The following is a 23575-nucleotide window of genomic DNA, read 5'->3' on the forward strand; positions in this document are numbered from 1 at the left end:
CAGTGCCTCACCACCCTTACTGTAATAATCTTCCAATCTAAATCTCTCCTCTTTTAGTTTGAAACCATTTCCCCTTGCCTTATTTTAGAGAAACCTAATCAACGCCATGAGCATCAATGTTAATTACATTTCAAGGATTCTGATTAAAGCTCCAGGAGTGCTTTTTAAGAATCTGCTGGTTTTCAGTTTGCAACTCATTCTAGTCATCTAGTTTTCCTTACTCAATACTGAGGGCTTTTGTGTGAAAGCAGAATTCTTTTTAACTAGAGATCAGCCTGTTTTTGTGTTCATTATTGCCCATTTGAAGTTATGAGACACCAATAAGGCGTTGGGTGAGAAATGCATCAGGACTGTTGAAACAACAAAGATCAAGTGTTGGTTTCTCATAGGTGCACCTCCTTAATGGAGAAGAAAGGAAAGCAGACTGTGAGTAACCTTGCTTCCAGTCTGAAGCCATCCAGAGAGGTGGTGGATGCCCCATCCCTGGAACAGGCTCTGAGCACTGTGATTGTGGTGTAAGTGTCCCTGTTCATTGTAGGAGAGTTGGACTAGATGACACTTAAGGGTCCCTTCCAAATCAAATGATTCCATGATCCTGTGTTTTGCCCTAGATTGCATTGGTCTTATCTTAGCATTGTGTAGCACATGCATTGGTCCTTCTCTTTAAACCCATTCCATCTCCGCAGGCATGAAAACAACCTTAATGACTGTATGACATTTGGCTTAGCTACCCACTACTCCTGAGACTCAGTCCAGGTACCTTTCACAGGCTGTTTGCTGAAGCACTGCACAAACTAAGGCAGGAAGAGATGCTGTTTTTGCTCAGCACACGAGTACTTAGTGGTGGTCATGGGGAACAAAATGCCTCATGTGTTGCACATGGGAGAGATGACACAGGGAAAAGGGCAGTTCTCACTTGCCTATGGGCTGCTACCAAAATAAAGAGCTTTGGTCAGTATATGTCAGCATAATTACACCATCAAAGCCTCTGAGAGAGACCTGGTCCCAGGCCATGTAGCAAGGGTATGTCTGCTCAGCAAGGAGAGATGCACTCTCCTTCAGTGTTCATTCTCTCCTCTATTTTGTTGCCTTCCAGTGGTAGGTTTATCTGTCCAAGATTAACTTCCAGGTAGTCACAAGAAAGCTGGGATTTCCAGATGAGGTCTGGAGCTCAGGAGTGCTCACTGTAGCTGTAAATAAAGCTATTTGGGCTTGGAGGGAGATGTGGCAGACCAGGATGTTGAGGGACATGATGGAGAAATGCAGATAAGCAGTCAAATCCTTCAAACAGTTTCTTTGCTTTTTGCAGTCTGTGTTATGACTACAAAGCCTAGCAATAAGTTCTAAGTGTAACGGAGAGTTTAATTGAAGATGAGTATAGCCAAATAAAAGCAGACTTAAAAAACCATAGAGAGAACAAGAATGACTTGAAACTCAGTCAAAATACTTTTAATTTCTGATGATACAGTATGATATTTTTCATTCTGAAAGAATGCAATTTCTAGGGCTTGGTAATATTCAAATGAATATGTTTAATGTAGCTGTAGTCGCCAGATGAAAGTTTCTAAAATTAAGCAAAAACCATCAGGTTTTGTTTTTTCCATTCCCACGCCAGACTGGTGTTTCTGCAGTCTCAAAATTGCACATGGCTGCCCTTCAAGGTGCAGGCAGCAAAGTGCCTGTCTACACAGATGCTTGCACAAGAAGCTCCAGCTGATTTTAGATAGGATTTCCTTCATAAAAGGTAGTCCTGTCTTTTTCCCCACCCCCAGACTTGTTGTCACACCCTCTTCCTCGTGCCGACGCTGGCACGAGAATAATACAGCTTGTGCAGTCATCTGGATCAGCTCATCCAAAACATTTTGTTTTCTTTTTGGTAAGGCAAAATTTTTCAGCCAGGTCATTTTTGCTGGCCAATGATGGGATCACTGCTTCCAGGGACAGCAGGGTCAAGTCAGCTCAGGTGGCTCATGGAAATGAGCTTTAAGAGAGGATAACATTTCTATACACAGCACCTACTTCAGCTGACTAATCACATTGCAATCATTGGTGCACGAAAGGGACAGACTTAATGAAGAAGCATAAGAGATACCCAGTGAAAGTCCTCTGCATCATTCTCCAGGGTGGTCTGTCTTTCTGTATCAGCTCTAAAGGCTGAAGCTAGATATGAACCACCTCCCTAATAAGGGATACCTGTTAGAGGATGGAAAGCAGAGTACAAGTCTTACAGCAGTAAGACCACATATTTGTTTTAAGTAGTCTCTATACCAAATAAAATACAGATTTTTGTATTCTAAAAAAAATCTTAGCTTTTACACCACGTTTTACATCTTGCATTGCTAGTTTGGTTAGCAGAATTTGTTTTTTCCTTTTTTTTCAGGTTGGGTATTAGGACAAATTTCCTCTCAGAAGGAGTGGCAAGGCATTGGAACACAGTGCCCAGGGAGGTGGTGGAGTCATTGTCTCTGGAGGTGTTCAAGAAATGTGGAGTTGTGGCACTGGGGGATATGGTTAGTGGGCATGGTGGTGATGTGTTGACGGTTGGTCTTGATGATCTTAGAAGTCTTTTCCAACCTTAATGATTCTATGATCTGCTGAAACACATCAGAAAGTAAGAGGTCTATGAAGAAATCATAATCTCCATGACATCTTGCCTTCTCTTCACCTGTGTGTGTGAAAAGCACCGTCCAGCTAAAGCTCAGGAGCCTGAGTGGCTCAGAATGTACGTATCTAGCCAGGGAGAGAGAAGAAAATGTTGATTTTCTTTCCTCTCCAGGCAGTGGGACCTTCACATCCCTATTCCTGATTTTGTTCATGTGCACCCACCAGTGGCTTACTTACCAGGGTGAAGTCCCATTGTGGTCCTGGAGTGAGAAATGTGAAAGAGCTGCCTCGTCTCAGCGGGCACCTGTGAGCAGAGAAAAAGGATTAAGGTAAATAACTTATGGTTTGCTGCATTAATAAACTACATCTGTTTTCCACAGCTTTGATGGTATCACAGGCCCTCAGCTCCTAGCCCCAAAAGTCTCAAAGACAATGACATAGAACAGTCTTTGGGAAGGAGAGACCAAAGGATTGTGAGTATTCCCTGTGATAATTGCAGGAGTTAGATTAAAAATCCTGGTTTACTCCAAGAAATGACTCTGTGCAGCACAGGCAGGCAGAGTCCTCCCACTGAGCCCTCTTTGACCACAGATCTGGCAATTGTTTTAAATCTAACCAAGAGGAAGGATAAAAATAATAATAACAATAATAAAAAATAATAATATTGTGACCTCATTTTCCAAGGTTAATGAAGCTGAAATGAAAGGAAGCACCAAACTGCACCTTTGACAATGCAGCCTTGTAGTTTCCCATAAAGTTACAACCAGGAATTGAGTTGTGGTCTTTCATTAAGTCATTCTCAATCCAAGAAAGTTAAACCACCAGAAAGTAATACATACAATGGACCGTTTGTATAATCCATGCTCTTTGAACAATGGTAAACGAATTGCCTTATGCAAGTCATTTATTGTACTAGCATGGAGTTAAGCAAACAAGTTACATTCCAACTTTCACTGTCTGGTGGACTTAAGGTATGTTTCCAGTAACTATTTTTTAAAGCTTATTCTGGCTGTAGCATGGAGAAACCTTTTTGTCTGTCATTGAGTTTCTGCATGCAAAACTTTAGTCCCAAATGGACCACACACTTTTTTTCAAAGACAGCCAGCTGCCTTACTGAATGGGGAGAACTTTTCCCCTTTGCTGTCAGAAATTCAGACAGAAGAGGCATCTCCCCACCAGCTGCATCTTTCTTCTTCATGCTGAGATCCCACAGGATTTTCAGAAACCTGGAAAGAATATAGGAATGCAAATCCTTCCGACTTTCAGGGGACTTACGCACCAGCATTGCTCAGGCATTGCTGAAAATTCATCACCCAGAGCATGAGTAGCATTTAACGTCAACAGCTCTCCATATCAGAAGAGAAAAAGCACTTGTCTGTAAAAGGTTTGTGAGGATGCAGTGTTCCGGATTGGTATTTGGAAAATTTAAGTCAACCACCCAGAAAATACTTCAGCACTTCGATGAGCATACAAGATAAATGTATTGTGAACCGCATCATACTGGAAGGAAGATGTGAAGGAAAACAGGATGCTTTCAGTGATGAGACAAACATTTTATGCAGATGGTAGACGCTACAGAGGTGAGTTTATATTAGCAGATTCCTCCCAAAGATGAGTTTCTGTGCTGACCTTCTGCTTAGCATCCTTCTATTAATACAAGTGACTTGATGACTATTTTACTTGCTGAGAAGACATCCAACCAACTGCTAAATGTCTAAGCTCATTTTGCACTCCCGACTCCAGGAAGGGCAGCAGATTTTGTTTCTTGAGATGACTGAAAAATCATAAAATGACTTGGGTTGGAAGGGACCTTAGAAATCATAGAATCATGGAATGGCTTGTACTGGAAGGGACCTTAAAGCCCATACAGCTCCAATCTCCTGCTGTGGGCTGGTTGCCACCCACCAGATAAGGCTGCCCAGGGCTCCATCCAGCCTGACCTTGGGTTGGAAGGGACCTTAAAGATTACAGAATCATAGAATGGTTGGGTTGGAAGGGACCTCAAAAGCCACCCAGCCCCTACCCCTGCCATGGGGTGGTTGCCCCCCACCAGATCAGGCTGCCCAGGACCCCATGCAAGTTGGTCTTGAGCACCTTCATGGATGGGGCATCCACAGCTTCTGTGAGCAACCTGAATGATGCAAGGTACCAAAACTGGTACCTGGTACCAAAAAGATGGAGCCACTCTGTGCAAGAAGGGCTTCTTCTCTCCTCAGCTGCAATGAAGAAATGGGTTTGCCAGACACAGGAGCATGGAGTAGGAACAACACTTTCCTGCAGGTTCTGGGGAGGCCAATGTCCCCTTAGGACTAATTTAGGGAACATTTCAGTTGTGCCAATGGTTTGTGCACAGCAGCCACAATGTGAGCAGTGAAAATGAAAAGTAAGCAGCATCAGCGGAAAATCACAAAGCTGGAACATTTAAAGTGGTTAGAATACTGAATATGCCATATGTGTTATATATACATGTGTACTTAGATATTTAAATATATAGATATATATAATACCTAAAAAGTATAGAATATGTAAGTATAAAAAACAAGTTTTTTTCAAAATATCACATGCACGTATTACAATTTACATGAAGCCAGAGGAAATTATTCCTTAGACCACACCACCTTCAGGTACTTTATGATCAGCCAAAAGCTTTTAATACAATCACTTTGTCTGTGATACCTCTCCAGAAAGGAAGGTGGCATTTCCAAGAGCTGCATACCAGTACATTGGATGGGGAAGAAATTTCTAGAAGGGAACATTCTTTGGGATTTAGAAGAGTACATACTGCTCAAGAAAAAAAAAATCTGGGAACGAGCATTGGATTTCTTTGAAATTTAAAATAGAGTAATTTTTCTTTCTCATGAGAAAGAAAAATCCTCCCTGTTTAATCGCAACCTGCTTGGCTGCCAAGAACAAAATTTGATTAAACTCTCCTTGAATATAGATAGAAAAGTAAAGAGATCATTAATAGTCTGCAAACCGTGCCCTGCTCAGCTATAAAGAGCCACCAGAATGGACGAGCCTCAGGCTCTAATGAAGGCATGAGCTTCCATGCTGGGGAACAGGAGTATGATTTTATTTCGTGACTCTTGATCTCAGACAACAGAGGTGGCCAAGTGGTGAGGCTTGTAAGCTGTTCAGAGCAGCTCCGAGTCATCCCAGTATGGATGTGGGTTGCTGTCCCAGCTGTGTTGTCTGGGGTTCCTTGCACTGGGGGAGCAGTGGGATGGCAGGCACGGAGCTGCCATGGAGAACCAGATGCAGCTTGGCCACCTTGTATGAGTGCACTCAGTTCCAAATGGGGATTTTATGAGGTTTAATCAATAAGTTTGGCAACAGCAGCTTTTCAAAAAGCTCAAATTTAAAGGTGTCCTACACAATCATCACATCCTTAACTCTCACAGGTTTAAAGAAATTGCTGTAAAGAAATTGTGTAAATTTCCATTTACACATCTCCTTCAATTATGTAGCCATTATAACAGGATTTTAATCCAAAGCAGTGTTTAATTTTGTCCTGTGCATTGTAAGACAGTGTGCCTCACAGGATTGCCTATGCAGTATTTCATTTTCCCCTCTGCTCAAGCTGCAGGGGAGATCATTTAGCTAATTGTGTGAGGTGCCTCTCATGTTGGCCCTTGCAAAAAGCCTTTCTTAGAGTCTGTTGGGAATCTACCCAGAAAATGACCAACAGAGACCACCATACAGGTGCAATACACTACTCTGCTGCTATTGTCCAATAGCAAGAGCACACAGCCACTGTTCTTTCATGAGAAGGAGAAATGACTGTGTATGAGAGGCACTAACCTTAGCATTTGGAAATGAATCCTAGGGGTGAGGAGAAGAGTAGGACCAAGGTTCAAAAGTCTGCTGACAGCTTGGTTTCCAGTCATCCAACAGAGATGGAGAGAAATCTCTCCACCTCCCAGTCCATCATCTAATCTTTCTTCTTTGCTCAATCACCACAGAAGGCAGGCAATACAGAAGCATCCACCCCAAAGAGAAAGTTCCGTTCAGTTCTCCGAGAGCTCAACACGTATCTTCTGCAGTAATGGAACAGGTTGTAGACTGCCTGCTCTTTCCTTCACTCCAGTGGTCCTCTAAGAGAACTCAATCAAGAGGATAAGAGGGCAGAGCGGAAGTCAGAAACTGCTCCATCTCATGTACCAACACCTACAGTGGCGCTGGAATATCCTAATTTCTTACAGGTCTTGGTACCACAGACATTTCTCAACTATCTTTTGTTAACAGGCATAAGCCTTTTGTGGTGTAAAGAGTTCTTACTGAACCTCCTTCCTTTTCAAGTCTTTGGCCAAGCACAGGGAGCTACCATCTGCCAGAACTGTTGGGGTTGGACACTGAGGGCAGCAGACCTTGGTGCTAAGTGGTAAAAGTAACTTCAGGAGAAGTGGCTTCCACTATCTCAAACTTCATCACACATACTGCCTGTGTCTCTTCTCCTTGCTAACCAAGCCACAATGAAGTATCATTTATGCAAAGATCATGGGGACGATTGCCTGCAGAATTTTATCCTCCAGCTCTGCCTGTAGCTTTACTGCTTAAGCCTGCAAAGCTCTCCAAAAATACAGAGCCAAATTTAGTCATCTGCATGATTATCACGTGTATTATGTGCAAGTGGATGACTCATCATTGCAGTGCTCAGCTGGGCATCCCTTGCAAGGTCCCTCAAGAACGTGAAGACAGCACTGGTGAAAGCAAGGTCAGCGATGATCGCAAGAGCAATCCTGGAAGTTTTACCTAACACATCTCACCACACAGCAGGAGAAGAAGCAGAGTGGTGTGACGGAGCAGAGCGCTGCCCTGTAGGTCATTGCTCAAAACATTGCATGATTAATTGAAAGAAGTGCAGAGTGGCTTTGATGTAATGTTTTTGTTCCTGAAGACAGCAGAATAAAGCATTGTGTTGGTGCCAACAGTTGGATGTAGTTAATTGCTGTGTTTACAGCAAAATGTTGCAACAGCCCTGTTGTAGAGAGAACCATAGAAATTACTGCTGTGTCACCCAAACGAAGACTAAATTTGGGTTTCGTCACTTCCTGAGTTTCTTGAAAAAGATTCTTCTTGATAGACCGTCTCTGCCATCATTTTCTTGTTTATGGCAGGATGAGCAGATACGCAGGGAAAGAGGGCCCAGCCTCTTTCTTATCTTGTCAGGGCTCAAGACAAGCAGAAAGAGTTAATTATAGTTGGCTAATACATTTCAAAGTGATGAAGAACTTTGGAGTTACGAAGAAGATTGCGTGAACAGACAAAAATAATTTTCTAGATGTAAAACATTGCGGCAACACATTGGCAAAGAAAACTTCTCCCAACCGAGGGCAGAGGAGGGGCAATGGGTGTTGAGACTGTACAAAGAGAACAAATAATTCTGTTTTGGTGCCCTCTGTTTGCTTTCAGAAATGAATGTTCCAAGCTGCTTACCAGCAAGTGATGACACTGCCGTCTTGCCAAGAGAAAATCTTTTCACCGCTTGCTAAAATCAAAGTTGCCATGCTGGTGGTCCATAAAGAGGTTAGTTATGAAACATTCTTAACCTGAAAAGAGTGCGTGTATATTTATAATATTCTCAAGCTGGTCTGCAAACAGTTAGAAAACCAGGTACTAAAATGGAGGGAAGCTGGGGAAGTCCTTAGCACAAAACCTGTTTGGCAACATAGCAGGGAAGGCAATGAGGCCCCAGTAATCTTAATGGAGGAAGTTTGGGTGATTTAGTAGATAACATATTGATAAAAGCCACTGGGCAGGCTCAATTGTTTCTCATGAAGCCAGGCTAAGGAAACAGTCATTGTTCAACACCCTCCTTGAATAAACATCAGGATCCTCTCACTAGTGTAGGTTGGGATGGATGCAATTGTGGCAGTGAGTTAAAGTTGTCCTCAGAATTTAATGTCAAGGTTGACAATACCCTTCAGAGCTTGATAAATTTTGAAGCTGAGAAGGACGAGGTAAACAGCAGTGATACAAACACCTTGTCTTAAATCAGTTTATCAACAAGCAAATGTTTCTGTCAAACAGTTTACACTGTGTGGCTTCTTAAACATCTTTTGCTTGCCTTATCCAGATATTAGTTTTCTTGTTTTGACTTTTGCTTAAGTTTTTGAGGAAGGAGGAGGAAAAAAAAATCATAAATTAGATCTTGGTGTAAACAAAAATCCAAAAGACGTCCACAAAGGGCATGGATTCCCATTATTCAGCCTAGAGGGCAAAGCACAGCAGAGCCACACTCATCAGGTTAGGGCAACTTCCCATTAATGGTTTTTGAAACATTTTTCTCCCTTTTTACTGTAAATCCACACAGCCTTGTCAGCATCATTTGACAATCTGCACTCTTTTTTTCTTTTTTTTTGGCTTATTTTTGATGACTTATCCAGGAAACTGCAAAAATGCTTTGATCTGGCAGTTCTCTTCACTTTCCGAAGTTCCAAAATACATTCTTCAGACTGGGCAGCAGTTGTGTGTTTCCTTCCCCTCTGACTTCCAAACCATTTTTTTGGGGGAGAGAATGTTTTCAGTGCGAGCTGTTCTTAAATATAAACCACTTGTGCCAGCTAAGGACTGAGATGGTGAATATTACAGCAAAATGTTGCCTAAACAAGCAACATCATTTTGAATGGGTGAGCCCCATTTTGAACGACAAGCACGGAAAGCTCCACAAAGAGCCTTTTGAATTTTAATTTAAAGCTTTTCTGTAGGAAAAAGGAAAAAAAAAAAGAAGAAACAGCCTCTGGATCCCTAACTTAATGTCGTTAATATTTCCACTCCCAACAATATCCAGAGGCCTTGGCCAGTGTGAGAGGCCTCCCAAGTGCTCTGCAAACAACTGCTGACTAAGGGCACTTACAGTACAGTTTGTCACGGTGCCTTATCTTGAAAAGCTCTAGGGTGAAAGCCTTAATTGAAGAAAAACCTATTGAGAGACATTTTAAATATCTTAAAGCAAGACAGAAGGACTCAGTGCTTCAATGGCTGAGAAGAAAATGGTGCAATGAACTCCGCAAGGAGTTCAAGTTTGCAGACGGCTTCTCCGTCATTAATGCTGCCTCATTAATGCTCTCACTGCACACAAAAGGAAGTGGGATACTTATAGCCGTAATTATATGGAGAGCAAAAGAATGACGGGTTGCTCTCTGGAAATGTGGTTTAGAAAGCTGCAATAACTTTCTGGCAGCAGCAGCATCACACTTTGCAACGAGGGTGCAATTAGGAATTCTAGCAGGCTCAGCTTTCAAACAGCCAAGCCATGAAAACGCGGGGCAGTGGAGTTAAACAGTGATCAAAACCACTTCAACCCATCCACCACTTGGACAGGAGCAAGCAGTGCTACTGCTGAGCTGAGAACTTCTTGTACTTCTGCAGACGCTCTGGAATAGCCATTATTTTCTTCTTTTCTGTTGGAACAAGCCCTGCTTCGAAAGGAAGCGCCTTCAGACACTCTGGGCAGGTTTACACTGTACAAAGAACATTTAATTTTAAGTAGTTTTATGTAGTTCAGTGCAGACTAAACGGGAAGGCTGCTTTTCCATTTTAGAAGCGTTTGCTCCTCATGGGTAGGAGTGGATTATGGTAGCTATTTTTCTGAAGAAGCAATCTGCAGCAGTACTGAACATGAGCAGATAAGAGCCAAGGAGATTAAACACGCGCTGATATTCTTAAATAATCACGTCTGACCTCTCCAGAGCTGCACACTAACAATCTCTCCACAGCCAACACAGCAACATCTAGTTCCATCTGAGGACTGAAGTGCTATCTTTGCACCACAGACTTCCCTTATGACCCAAGCATCTTCCTTCCAGTTTGCCTTCAGACTTCCCTCCCTGGCTGTGTATCTGCTCCAAGTTAAAGTCAGCAAACACAGAGCTCCTAGCAGTACTGCTGAGGCTGGCAGCCAGACTTCTCTGCAAGAGAACAAGAAGGATATTTCAACAGCACATGGTCAGGTCTCCTCTCCCCAACAGCCTCACCCCAACTGCTCAGATTACTCCAACGTGTACGCTCAGCACAGAGGGGTACTTTCAAAGGCTTCTGGTCCAATGATACACTGCAGCACGTCATGAAATGAAACAGAAAACAATAGTCTTTTGTGATGATTATTTGTAAGAGCACCGTTGCTGAGATTGAGTTAACAAGGTGACTGAACAAACATTTGCACTGGCCAAACTGAGAGGTAGCAAACATAATCCTGGAGAGGAAAACCTTTGGTGCTTTGCGAGCTGGCATGCTGAGGCAACAGTCTGTGCCTGCACAATCATTCTTCAGCAGTTGTGGCCTAAGGTCACCTCTACATGTGCACACCAACATGCTGAGAAGGTGATGGGAGCACCTTGAGAGAACCTACACTGCTGAAGAAACAAAGCCTGTATGCCTCTATTGTTCTTGCAGGGCAAAGGGGGGAGATGGCGTCTCTACAGACATTGGTATTAATGCCTTCATGACTTCCAAGCATGGCCATTCTCTCACCTTGCCTTTGCCCTTGCTTCCATCCATGGCTCATGTTGGAAGACCAGCAAGAATGGGCTCTACTCTGCACAGCTTCATGGCAGAGCTGGCTCTGCAAGCAGGTATTCCTGTTTGCAAGCATGTAACAGAAGATCATGGTAACTATCCATTATTAGAAAGAGAAAACTGTATTGCTTTTCAGCAGACCAAATGAAAGCTACCAGTAGAACAAATGTCTCCTGATACGCTGCGTGTAGTCATCCTGTCCACTTCACAGAGCTATTTGTACTCTCATTTCCAGAGATATGATGTAAATGCCGAAGCAGAGGGGGGAGGAAGACTTTAGGGAGAAGCAGTGCAGCTGCTGACAAAATATTTTGCTTGTCAGCAGCCGTGCAATTGCTCTCACTGCTGCAGGGTCATCTCTGGCAGAAGAGTGCAGTGCGTCCTCAGCCTTTGAGCCACCGAGTTTCATGCACCAGGCCCTTGTCAATCAGCTCTATCGGCCGTGCATGGCTTCTCAGATGAATGATGGGCTGGAAGATAATCCTAACAATTAAAAAGCAGGAACAGAAATACAAGAGCACCGACCCTGCATGCCGAACCTCGGCTCCCCTTTTCCTGCTGTGCACGTGGCTCATCTGTCAGCCCCCCGACAGGCAGGCAGTTGTCCAGGCTCCCCTGTCAGTCCTGCAGGGAGGCTGACACCTCTGGCCAGGCATTTGAAGCTGCTTTGGCCATACCCTGGAGGCGCCTCTCTTTCTGCTTGACTATAAAGGAACCTTGGGTGAGGCTCATATCTAAGCAGTCAGTTTTGGGGGGACCAAAGTTAAGTGAAATGAAAAGTTTCTAGCTGGAGCTCAAATGCAATTGTCATTCAGTTACATAAAAGATTATGTACCCTTTTTGACTCACTTAGTCATGTCCTAGATGTGCATACGACAGCAGGCTTAGAGAAATCTTCAGGCAGACTTTATCCTAAATAATTCCCATCCCCGATTCTGGTCCCAGATTCAGTAGTGAGCTGTGTTCCAGAGAAAATGCCACCACTACAAAATGAAAGCAGGTTTCTTAGCAGAGCAGTGTTAAACTTCGCATCACCAGGTGACAAAGTACAAAAACCACCATCAGTAAATGTTTGGGTGCTTGGACTGCATTCAAGGAGGAAAGAGAAAGGAAGCAAATGTTGTAAACAATGCACGGTCTTACAGGAAAGCATTGTCTCATAGACTAGACTTGAAAATACAGTGTTCTGTGTACCATGGTAAAGGCCACCATCTCCGAGTGCTTTATGAACCACTTACCCTTTCTGCTTAACTTCACCTGATGCGTAATTTCCACAAAACCACTCTCTCAAGGGCTCCAAGTGAGCATTACACTTTTTCAGCATTTCCAGGCAGGGAGCAAAAGGTTCCAAGTTCAGCTGAAATGAGTTGCACTTCAAACTGTTTCCATTGAATGCCACCCCCAGAGCCCCTTCCCCTCTGGTACCTATTTTGAATGCTCCCAGGGGAGAGCAGTCAGGACGGAGGAATTCCAAGTGCACAGAAGCCATGGGAGCGAGCTCTGCATCCTGCAGCCATGCCAGCCGAGGAAGGCTGCGTCCCTTCAAATCCCGATGGCTATTTTGAGTTCTTGTGGGAACCAAGCTTGATCCAATAAATATTACAAATCATCACAAGAGAACGCTCAGGAAAACATACATTTCAATGCTAACAGACAGGAACTTTTCTCTTTTTTAAAAATTCTAAATGGCTCTGTGTTTTTTCTCCTTTATGCAAGCAGTTGCTTTGACCCTTGCTATGAAAGCAGTTATGCCAGTTGTAGGGCTGGAAAAACAACATAGCGTGACCAGTTACCATCAACCAATGCATTCACTATACATTCCCCATGTGTCCTTGCAACCTGCAGAAATACAAGGTAATCTGAATGACATGGTAGGCTTGAGCTCAGTGAGACAATTATCTGCTTAAGCTGCACATGTGCATATAAAAAAGCTACAAAAGAACACTGCAATGCAGTTGCTTGCTTGTACTAGCATAGCTTGTTTCTATTTCACAGGACTGTATTGCAGCTCAGGACTCTTGTAAGTGGGGGTGGGGGATTGATGGCAGCAGTGGAACTGCTACGTGTGTTTGAAGGAAGCCATCCTGCCCTCTGCTGCAGTACCCGTATGGAGACTCATCAGCACCAGAACAACATGTTTGTAATGATTCACAACAAAAGCAAAGCCACAGGATGACTTTGGCTTGAGCTCATCGAACCTCAAGGGCAGTTCTGCAGAAGCTGTAAAGCACAGGGGCAGGGCACATCCCTTTTCCAGCCAATTTCAGTGGGAAAGAGTCCTTTCCAGCCATAGGAACACCTCACACCAACAACTGACCTGGGGGAATTCTTAGCAAAAGCTGTCAGAAATGCAAGGTCCACATAGAGGAAGATGAAACTACCTGAAAGGAGGTTGTAGGGAGGTGAGGGTCGGTTCTTCTCCTGGGTAAAGAGTAAAAGAAAAAGGGGTAACGGGCTTCAGTTGCACCAGGGGAGGTTCAGGTTGGATATTAGGAAATATTTCTTCTCTGATGAGTGGTGAAGCATTGGCACAGGCTGCCCAGGGAGGCGGTAGAGTCACCATCCCTGGAGGCATACAAGAAATGTGGAAATGTTGCACCAAGGGACATAGTTCAGTGGGCACAGCGGGGATGGGCTGACAGTTGGACTTGATCTTAAAGGTCTTTCCCTACCTTAAAGATTCTCTAATTAACCAGACCAAGCCTAGGAAGTTATTGAGATGGACTGAAAACTGCTGGAGACTGGGACAGTGTGAAAGAAAGGAGCATTATAAATGCCAGTTCTGATCCTAATAGCCCCTTAGTGCACAGAACAAGCACATTAGGTCAGAGGGACCCTTGGCCTGAATCAGCTCTTATGTTCTTAGGAAAGTTTACCTCCTCCTCATCTTCAGCAGGCTATAAAAAGATGCCCTGCATTGCTTTGGAGGCTGAAGGTGATTAGCACTTATCCCACACAGGGGAAAAAAGAACAGGAGGGAGGGCTAGATTTGGGCAGGCAGAGTAAGCCAGCAGCAGTCTAGGAACTTCATTTCCTAGACTCCAAAAAAAGCCAGAGCTGTAGGAAAAACAGAAAAGGAGACAGGAGAAAAAATAATTGGAAAAGAGTGAGAACTGAGGAGCTGGGCAGGAAATGGCTGCAGGGTGGAGTTGTGTAATGTAATGTCTATACAATTTAAGGGTAAGTCTGAAAGAGAAACAGACCTCAGTAGGTGGGTGGTAAGGCAGCACTGAGTGACTTCATATTTTAAATATTTAAACATTATAAGGACTTGAAGGTGTACTTTGCTCTTACAAAAGAGATTGTTTAATGCTTTTACTTTTTGAGGGGACAACCCTTTTCATTCTTTTCTTACTAAATGCAAGAAAAAGTAAACACATTTAGTGCTGATATCCCAGGCAGCTCTGCAAGCCAGTAACAAATTAGCCTGCGCTGAGTTGACATAGGCCAGTAACCACCCCAAGAGAATTTATTTTCACAAGCAGGGTTTGCACTGTTCTATTAAATTAGTTTAAGGCACTTAAACTAGTGCACCTTCTGTGCCCAGGCAAGATACTTGTCTCCTTTCACAGAGACTACCCTTCTTAATGCTGATTTAACCTTTAACAATCTTTTTCCCCCCAGTGGCTTCACTTCTCATGCAGCATATTTTGGGCTTGTCCTTTCCATGGGAGCTTCAGCAGGAGGTAACAACTGAAATTGGTCTAGTGGGCTGGCACCTGTGTCTGACCTAAGCCTGTAGGCAGAGCCCTGATGTTAAGATCCCAACAGTGCTTCTCAGTCCTTCCTACCCTCTGTAGCCACTGAAATGTGTTCAGGAACACCTCATGATGCATTGTACTGAGACCTTCCAATCCCTTGTGCTGCTGGGAAAGCTTTAGAGGAGCAAGTTCTGGATGGTAAGTTCCAGTTGGTGAGCCTTCCTATTATCCACATCTAGCCCATTTAGCTCTGGTTGTGCTCAGATGGCAGTAGAGATCAGGTCAGATGGTAGTTGAGAACAGATTAGACCAGTCTAGAGCCCACATTCCCTTGGAGGAAGTGACAGCCACTGATGTCATTTGGATATCTGACCATAAAGGTTTAGGAGGGAGCAGCCAATAAGGAACAGAGTAATGAAAGGCCTGCAAGGAGTGAAAGAGCTTGAAACTCAGACAAAGCAATAAAAGATGAAGGATTAAGAAATGTAGTTACTATAGTCGATGAGGAACCATTGCCTGCAGGGATAATTTTATGGAGGCTGGCAGGGAAAGGCTGCAGCTTGGGGGCCAAGAAAGACACATAAACTGGCATACAGAGAAGGGGAGGAGAGTTCAGACACAAGACTCTAATCTCTTTCCATGGGAGAAGCATAAATACACCTGAAGTCTGTTTTCAAGTCTTAAACACAGTAGGAATGAAGTTTTAATAAAAGCATTGTAGCCGCTTGCAGCTATAACAGCAAACAAACAAACCACCCACACACAAAATAAATCTCAGTGCAAGTGAAACAAACAGCACTTCACTAGAAAGAACATACAGGCTTTAGAGAAGAGAAAGTCTGCTAGACGTCCACAGGAAATCCACTATTAAAACTCACTCAGCACAAGCAGTGGTTATGCACACTCAGGAGAACATTCTTGGACAGTTAGTACAAAGATTGCTGTGTCTCTTCTAAAGATTATCCCAAAGTAATTTTTATTACACAAAGAAAATGGAGTTTGGTTCCAGAACAATCTCAAATCTGCCCCCTTATGTGTATGAATTAGTATTGCAGCAGCCTCACACAAAGTGCAGTGGGCTCCATGCAAAGAGATGAACACAAATAAAATCCAATGTCCAAAAATAATGGGGAGTTACATTAGTCAGCTGAAATAAGAAGCAGCAATACAACACATCGCATAGATAAACTGGGTTCTGAAAACAGGGCCTGGTGCAACAATAAGCACTGCACTGTCAACACTGTGCATCTCAACACCTCGCCCGTTGTAGAGAGCACCTTCTTTCCTACCTGTTGGTGGAACACAAGTTAAAACAGTCTCCTGTGACTGATAAAAACTCCCATAGGGAAGGGGATGTGACACCAACAGCAGCTGGCAGTCTTGTAGGTGGGTGAGCCAGAGGCCAAGCTGTGTTGTGGTTGATTTTGCTGAACGTCAGCACTTCTGCACTGGCCTTGCTCTGTTGTTAACTGCTCTGAGTTTTGAAGCTGAGCCCTCTGTGAAGCAGTTGTAACAAAATCAGCTGCCCAGACCCACTGCAATGCTTTCGAGAGATCGCTGTGTGAAGTGCAAAGTCCCTGGAAGTAATGCAAATAGCATTAGGGAAGGACTTTGAGTACAGGTCACTAATTAGTTAATGCTTCATAGTACTCTGGGTGATATTTTCCAGCCAGTTCAAGGGACTTATGAACAAAACTGCCATTCAAAAACAACAAAAACCAAACCACTCACAGGAATTAAATCACTTCAGCTCACTGGAAGGCCTTGTTCCATCTAGAGATCTACACTAAGCCAAGCACTATAACTGACTGTTCTCACTGAGCAAGATAAAGAAGCAGTTCAGTCTTAACGTCTCTATGCGTGCGGGGGTGGGAAATCAGCTTAATTGTAACTTCATGCAATAAACTTCTGTGGTCTCTCTGATGCTGAAGAATAATGTATTCTGGGTTGTCAGAAATGAACCTGGAACCATCCCGACCGCTTTGCAGAAGGGCTTTTAAGTGAAGATGCAGGTGATGAACACTCCCTGCCCTGCTGTGTGCCTCCTCCAGACCACCCACACACCCAGATTCATTCATTTGCTTTGGTTCCCTGCTTGCTTTTCTTCCCCACAAATCATCTTGGAGCTCACAGAGCTTAAATGGTTTAGGAAAAGGCCCTGGTCAGCAGACAGCATGTCATGAAAGAAGATTAATTGTGTGGGAAATGGAAAAAAAACTGTCATTCTGTAGTAGGCAAGAAATTATTTCCCTTCACCCTGGGTGGGGGAGCATTACACATTTGACTTGGTACAATGAAATTAATTCCAAATGTAGTCCAGCTGGTCGACTTATTGTAATATTAAAATCAAATATAAACCCTTGAGTTTTACCTTGGGGTGAAACCGAAGGGAGAGCTGTTTCCCAATCCAGAGGTGACACCTAGAGGAGGAGGATTTGATTGCATCCTCGGTGATGAAGCTAAGCTCTGCCTGATCCAGCCCCAGCAGTTCTGGAGTCTCTAAGCTCATACTAGGAAATTCCCACTATGTGCTGCAGCACACAAAGATGATAGAGCAAGAAGAAAGCTCTTGCTGCACACCACAGGAAAAGTGTATGGGATAGCATCAGTGGGTTGGAAATGATGCTCTGATGCCCCTGGGATCAGAGCCCAGGAGGGCCCAGACGAGCCCAGACCCCCCCAGCAGTGGGTGAGCTGGTTTATTGGATTATGCCTTCCCAGTGCAACTTGCCTCCACTGAACAGACTCAAAGACTCAACCTCCACCCACTTTTTCTTTTTAAACCATTTTCTCTCTCCACACATCATGAATGAACTGTTAAGCCTCAGCCATGGAAGTAGAGATAAAAAGACATGGGTGAATCCAAGCATGAGCCAGCTCCATAGGAAATCAGGCTACATTACTGCCTGTCCTTGGGACTACTTGCTGAAACATGCAGGAAACCTGAGCCAAGGTTGTTGTTACTCCTACACATTAGGTAGGGCTGGCTCAGGTTTGCAATTCTAATCACGTTATTGGCTTTAGGCCTTTTTTGTTGTTGTCTGTTTTCTACAGCTTCACCAAAACAACCATTGAGACTAAAGGTGAGCAGCAAGCCATCCAAGTAGAGCAGGGATTACGCTGGGAACACAGTCTGCAGCCATGATCTTATACAGAAGACCTTACATCCCTCTTCATGGGTATAAATGCCTCTTTTGGAGAACTTGTTGGGAAGTACTGAGGGTCCTGATCAAAGAATAAAAATTATCTTGTCCACCTGGGAGCATTCATACCTCTGACAGTCAGGTCTGATATCATCTGTGCCTTTTTCCTCCCTGTTAAAAGGCTATTTATTGGGAGGGGGTCTCCATTCAGCCTTAATTTCTGGAAAGACTTCAAAGTAACCCTAAAGAAAATTGCCTGAGGAGAGCAAGACACCAGGAAGTCAAGTCCTGTGATCAAGCCTGCTTTCCTGTCCATTTGCAGGTAAAGTTGAAGGTTTGGTCAGGTAATTGCTTGCAATTATGTTAAACATTTAATAAGGTACTTCCCCTCCCAACAGGATGTGGTAACTGTAGGACCACCAGCCCTATGGCACTGTGGAGTTGAGTAGATTTTGCTGGCAGCCTGTAATCCTCTGCGGGGAAACTGTGGAATTATTTATACTTCTCATAGTGAAGGAAGGAGATTCTGCAACTGAATCAAAGCTGCAAATGATGAACTGTTAAAAGAACAAGGTATGCATTTGGGCATGTGAATGCTACGTGCAACTGCAGCTGCTTTCCAGGGACTGCTGAGGTTTGCCCTGCAGAGTCTAAAAGCTACAAGCAAAGAGGATGTGCAGCTAGGAGGGTAAACTTAATGACCATTTAAAATACTATTTGAAAACAAGTCACAAGCCATCTGTATTCTCCGACTCACTGACTATGTTAGTAGTAGTATGGTTTAGTTCAGAAGACCGAGTTCCTTAAAGTCACACCTACAGCCTTCGTGGTCAGGGCTTGTCAGGAGGTGACAAAGTCATGCCCCAATGGGACGTGGCTCATGCATGAAAATCTGCACAAGGCAAAGCTTTGTTAGCTGTCCACTGATGACACACGTAATACATTTACTGAAGGCTCAGCACTACATGGCTCTCCACTGCATGAAGTATTTCCTAATCTGGGATATTTTATAGATACCTTTTAACATGGAGCTGTCATGTTTATATCATAGAATGGTTTGGGTTGGATGGGACCTTTAAGATCACCTAGTTCCAAACCCCTGCTATAGGCAGGGATACCTCCCTCTAGACCAGGTAATTTTGATTAGCAGATGAAGTAATCCCTGCATTCACCTACATTTCAGGTTTCTAAAAAGTCCTTCAATTGCAGCAATAAAAGGGCACCAGCTTCACCATTACAGACATCCTCACTCAGTAAGAACTCACATTATGTAAGATACGTTGAGAGATAAGGGCTTTTCCATCCTCATTAACCTCAGCTGCATCAAGTCCATCACCAAGTGTTTCCTCCTCACTTACGAATTATTTTTCAGGGAAATTTTCGTACTGTTTCATTTCTCAACGCGGTGCTTCCCAGCGCTCATCCATCTTTCACTATTGTGTTCCTTTCTGCAAAGAGTTCTTCCTTCCACAAATTATTCACAGGGCTGCCTTACCACTGCTTTCCTTTCTCAGGCGTTATGAAACGTTCCTTTAAGTTTCAGTGCTGCAGGGCCCTGACACTCACCAGAAACCCCACACTTCCGCTGCTTCTTCAGAGCAAGAATGCAGTGATAGCAGATTCAAAGCTGCTACAGAAATGAAAGTGTAAAATATGTTGGCACATCTGACTGGAAAGGAAGAGAAGGGAGAAAAGGAAAAAAAAAATAGAGATGACAAGAAGTGACTTTAGCCAACTGATAGCAGAGGTAGAAGACAAGCATTTATGGTAGGGATTAATTTTTTTCCAGTATCCAAAGAGGAAGTCCTTACAAGTCAGCCAAGATCACAGAATCATAGAATGACTTGGGTTGGAAGGGACCTCAAGGATCACGAAGCTCCAAACCCCTCCACCACAGGCAGGGCCACCAACCTCCACATTTCATACCAGACCAGGCTGCCCAGGGCCCCACCCAACCTGGCCTTCAACACCTCCAGGGATGGACGGGGCATCCACAGCCTCTCTGGGCAGCTGTTCCAGCACCTCATCGCTCTCAGAGTAAAGAACTTTCCCCTGATATCCAACCTAAATCTTCCCTCCTTCAACTTCAAACCATTTCCTCTTGTCCTATTGGGATGGGCTGTCAGATTGACTAGTGATTTAATTGAATATATTGGACAAAGCAGAGTGGGCAAAATCCCACATTAAGTGATAATCAGTGAATTTACCAGGAATTTTACCATCAGTTTCACTGAGGTCATATTTTCTTCTTTAAAAGAAGGCTAAGACCTGAGAAGAAAAGCATCGCTGAAAAGCCCAATCAGTATCTCCAAAGCAGAAAAACCAAGCAGTAAAGACAAGTTCTCAGTATAAGTAAGGTCCATGTGAAATCAGGTGACTCTAGGTCCATCCAATGTTTGCAATCTAAGCTAACTTTTACCAGCATGCCTAGTTCACATACTTTCAATCCTGAATTCTCAAGTTGTTTGCTTACTGTCACAAGCAGCAACATCCCCTACTACTGCCAAAACATTATAAAGATACCTCTTCTGTATTTACACCAGAGGACCTCGGCACATGTAGGACATCTACTTTGGCACTTCTGAAAAGTGGCCTCAGACATTTGTTCACATCCTTCCACACGCAAACAGTTCCCAAAATTCCAGCCCTCTAGAAGAGGAAACATTTTTTAATCCTATTGTGCTGGGTTTTACTTCCAATAACTTTGGCAAGACCAACATCCCAGAATATTGAAACCAAAAGCAATTAATGCAGTAGAAACTGAAAGCCTTGACATCTGCTATGATGTCAGATGTGAGCACCAACATTCATTTCGGCAGGAACAATGAGAATACTTCAACAATACTTCAACATTCTGACATTTGGAAGCTTGACTTTACAGTGAAAGCTGCAGATGTCCCACAAATTCTCAGCAGCACAGGCTTGTTCTTCTCTCATCAGATACATGAGCACTTCTTTCATCTGTACAAGCTTTTCCTCCTCTCTTCCTGACTCTGTATTTTCTTGAGCCTTCACTTTCATGTGGATACTGAGGCCCAGCCCTGCAGGGAGCTGGCAGCGCTATGGCTCTCCGCTTCCTTGAGCTGCCTCACATTCCCATCCCTCCATTGCAGAATATCACACACTGAAGTCTATCCATGTGACAGGCAATTTGGTAGGTTAACAACAATTCTGCCTCTACTTGACATGCTCAGCACTCTATTAAACTCATTCAAATCCCATTTCTGTGGAGAAGCAGAAGAGCTTTGAGGCTGCCAGTTTTCCTCAGTTCAGCAGTTTGCTTAACCACGCAAGCAGGGGGCACAGCCTATGGCAAACAGTGATCGCTGCCTTCCCTAGGGATGTTTTGAGATGTGTTCAGCAGGCACACCAAGGACGTGAGGCTTGCTGGCTACCACCTGGAAACCCACAAGCCATCATGTGAGAATGAATGACAGATAGATGGCAGCTGGTGGAATAGTCTAAGCTCAACAGTTTCAAGGCTTTTGAGTGAAGCTGGAGTAGTGAGCAAAGCAGCAGACCTTGGGTCTGTGTTGGTTTCACAGAAAGAACCAAAGCACCACAATGTTGGTCTGAAGCACAGTATCCACATACCCAGTTAGAGCTCAAGTTCTTACAATCCCTTCTTATCCAGTAGAGATGTAAGTAAAAGGACTGCTGCATTTCTGGAGTTGAGAAGATTAATAAAGCCAGGTCTTTTTTCCTTCCCAGTAAGCTGTTCTTTAACCTATAAGCTCCTCTTGTCTAAGCTCATAAGTTCTCCATATTAACTGCATAATTCTCTGTGCTTTCCAGCCCACTTTATAGGATTCCTCTTCTTCTATGGCATCACATACATTTGTCTTTTAAAGGCTGCTCACAAAACATCCGCTGCTATCTTCAGATAAGCCTGTGCCTACCACCACCACTTGGAAGAAAGGCTGCCAGCTTCCTCTTGTTCTTGATTAGCTGATATCTGCTATTTCCCAATATAGTCTGAAACTATCTGCTGCCCTCCAGGGCAACAGACAATAATCCACTCTTGAAATCCCACTGCCTGACTTTACCTGTTGTCTCTTGCACTGGATTTCAATCCTTTAGAAAAGATCAACTTTACATACTGACATTGTAGCAGTGCTTTGCTTTTTTCCTTAACTATTGCAACTACTGGAGGTTGTGGATGCCCCATCCCTGCAGGCATTCAAGGCCAGGCTGGATGTGGCTCTGGGCAGCCTGGTCTGGTGGTTGGCAACCCTGCACATAGCAGGGGGGTTGAAACGAGACGATCATTGTGGCCTTTCAATCCAGGCCATTCTATGATTCCACTAACAAGTAAAAAATAGAAGAATTAGGTCTTCTCCCCATCACTGTGAATGAACTGTGTCATTTCTGTGGGCTCACCCCAACCTTTGCCTACATTTTGGCCAGAAGCAAGAGCAGCCGGAAGAGACATTTAGAATTAGGAACATTTTTTTTTTTTTTGAGGAAAAAGTACCTTCAGCACGTTAAAAAAAAAGATTTCACTGGGTGCCAAGGCACTGATGGGATCTTCCTTATCATCAAAGGGCTATGTTTACAGAAGAGATGTTAGTCTTATCTTTTGACTCTTTTTGACTGAAGTTATCTGGGCTGCAAAAATCTCTCCTCTTCACCCACTGTGATTTACTTATCTGATGGGAGCATCCTGGAAGGCATCTGTGACGAGCTTGCCCTGAAAATATTAATTGCAGCAGTAATAGCTAGGATTAAGCAAATGAATGTTGAGGATAATCATTTGTGAGTGAAGATAATTACTTGGTAAGTGTAGCGTGACTTCTGTTTTACAAGACAATAACGAGTCAGGCTATCATCAGCACATAGTAATTAAGAGACTGGTGTTAACCCACAATCAGCGTTCAGATAAAGGAAAGCTGAGAGTGCTAAAAGCTACCCGAGGTTTTAATAACTGGCTGGTGGCATTTGCCATGTATTTTGGCAAAGCACAAGTGTCATGCTTTAGGAAAGCTAAGTTTTCAATGATTTCACAGGTTTATCCTTCTTCCCTCTGCTCCCATGTCATCTCTCCTATGAGAAGCCTCATTTCCAGCATCTCCAAGCACTGAGGTGCACAGGGAGCACAGACTGGAGGCGAGTGCTCCACAGGTACTATCAACATTTCCTAGATATTTGCACAGAGGCCACTGAAAGCACATGCAGTGCTTACTTTATTAGCTTGTTATATTCATTCTGTCTGTGCCTTAATACACTTAGAATGGCCTTAACAAGTTTACAGGGCTGTGACCAGTCGGGTATGCTCACACCTTCTTTGCTCCTTGGAGAAGAACACCAGTACTCTTGCATCAGCAGATGTTAATTGGTGTCCAGTAGGGTCAGGATTTCAATCCAGTTTGCTACACAGATTTTATTAAACCTTCAGACACTCAGAGTGCAGGGAGAGTTGAAAACTATAAAAAGCTAATATGTTTCACTGAAAATGTGTCTGTACAGGGCAAAAGTACAGTGCCACAATTTCATCACTTTAAATACAAAGCCCCAGTTTTAGAGATACTTTGTTCCTAGCCCTCTCCCAGCTGTTGAAAAGTAGAGTTCCTGTGCAAATGAAAGCTGAAGAGAAACAGAAGTAACAAAGTA

General features: G+C 43.6%; 1 protein-coding gene across 2 annotated transcripts in view; it reads right to left on the bottom strand.

Annotated features, from left to right (window-relative positions):
- NET1 (neuroepithelial cell transforming 1) overlaps window positions 1–23575 on the bottom strand; it is a 52009-nt gene that overhangs the window by 22434 nt on the left and 6000 nt on the right. The window contains exons 1-2 of one of the 2 annotated variants that reach the window (XM_015284331.4): window positions 6406–16210; window positions 2842–2908 (exon numbers count right to left, since the gene is read on the bottom strand). In XM_015284331.4, coding sequence (XP_015139817.2) covers window positions 2842–2908; window positions 6406–6491 — 153 coding nt within the window. In that variant the 5' untranslated portion in view covers window positions 6492–16210. Of the gene's footprint in view, window positions 1–2841; window positions 2909–6405; window positions 16211–23575 lie in introns of those variants that run through there. The other variant, XM_015284280.3, reaches the window with a different exon arrangement.

Source organism: Gallus gallus, chromosome 1 (assembly GCF_016699485.2).
Source record: "Gallus gallus isolate bGalGal1 chromosome 1, bGalGal1.mat.broiler.GRCg7b, whole genome shotgun sequence".
In the NCBI taxonomy this organism is placed as follows: Eukaryota; Metazoa; Chordata; class Aves; order Galliformes; family Phasianidae; genus Gallus; species Gallus gallus.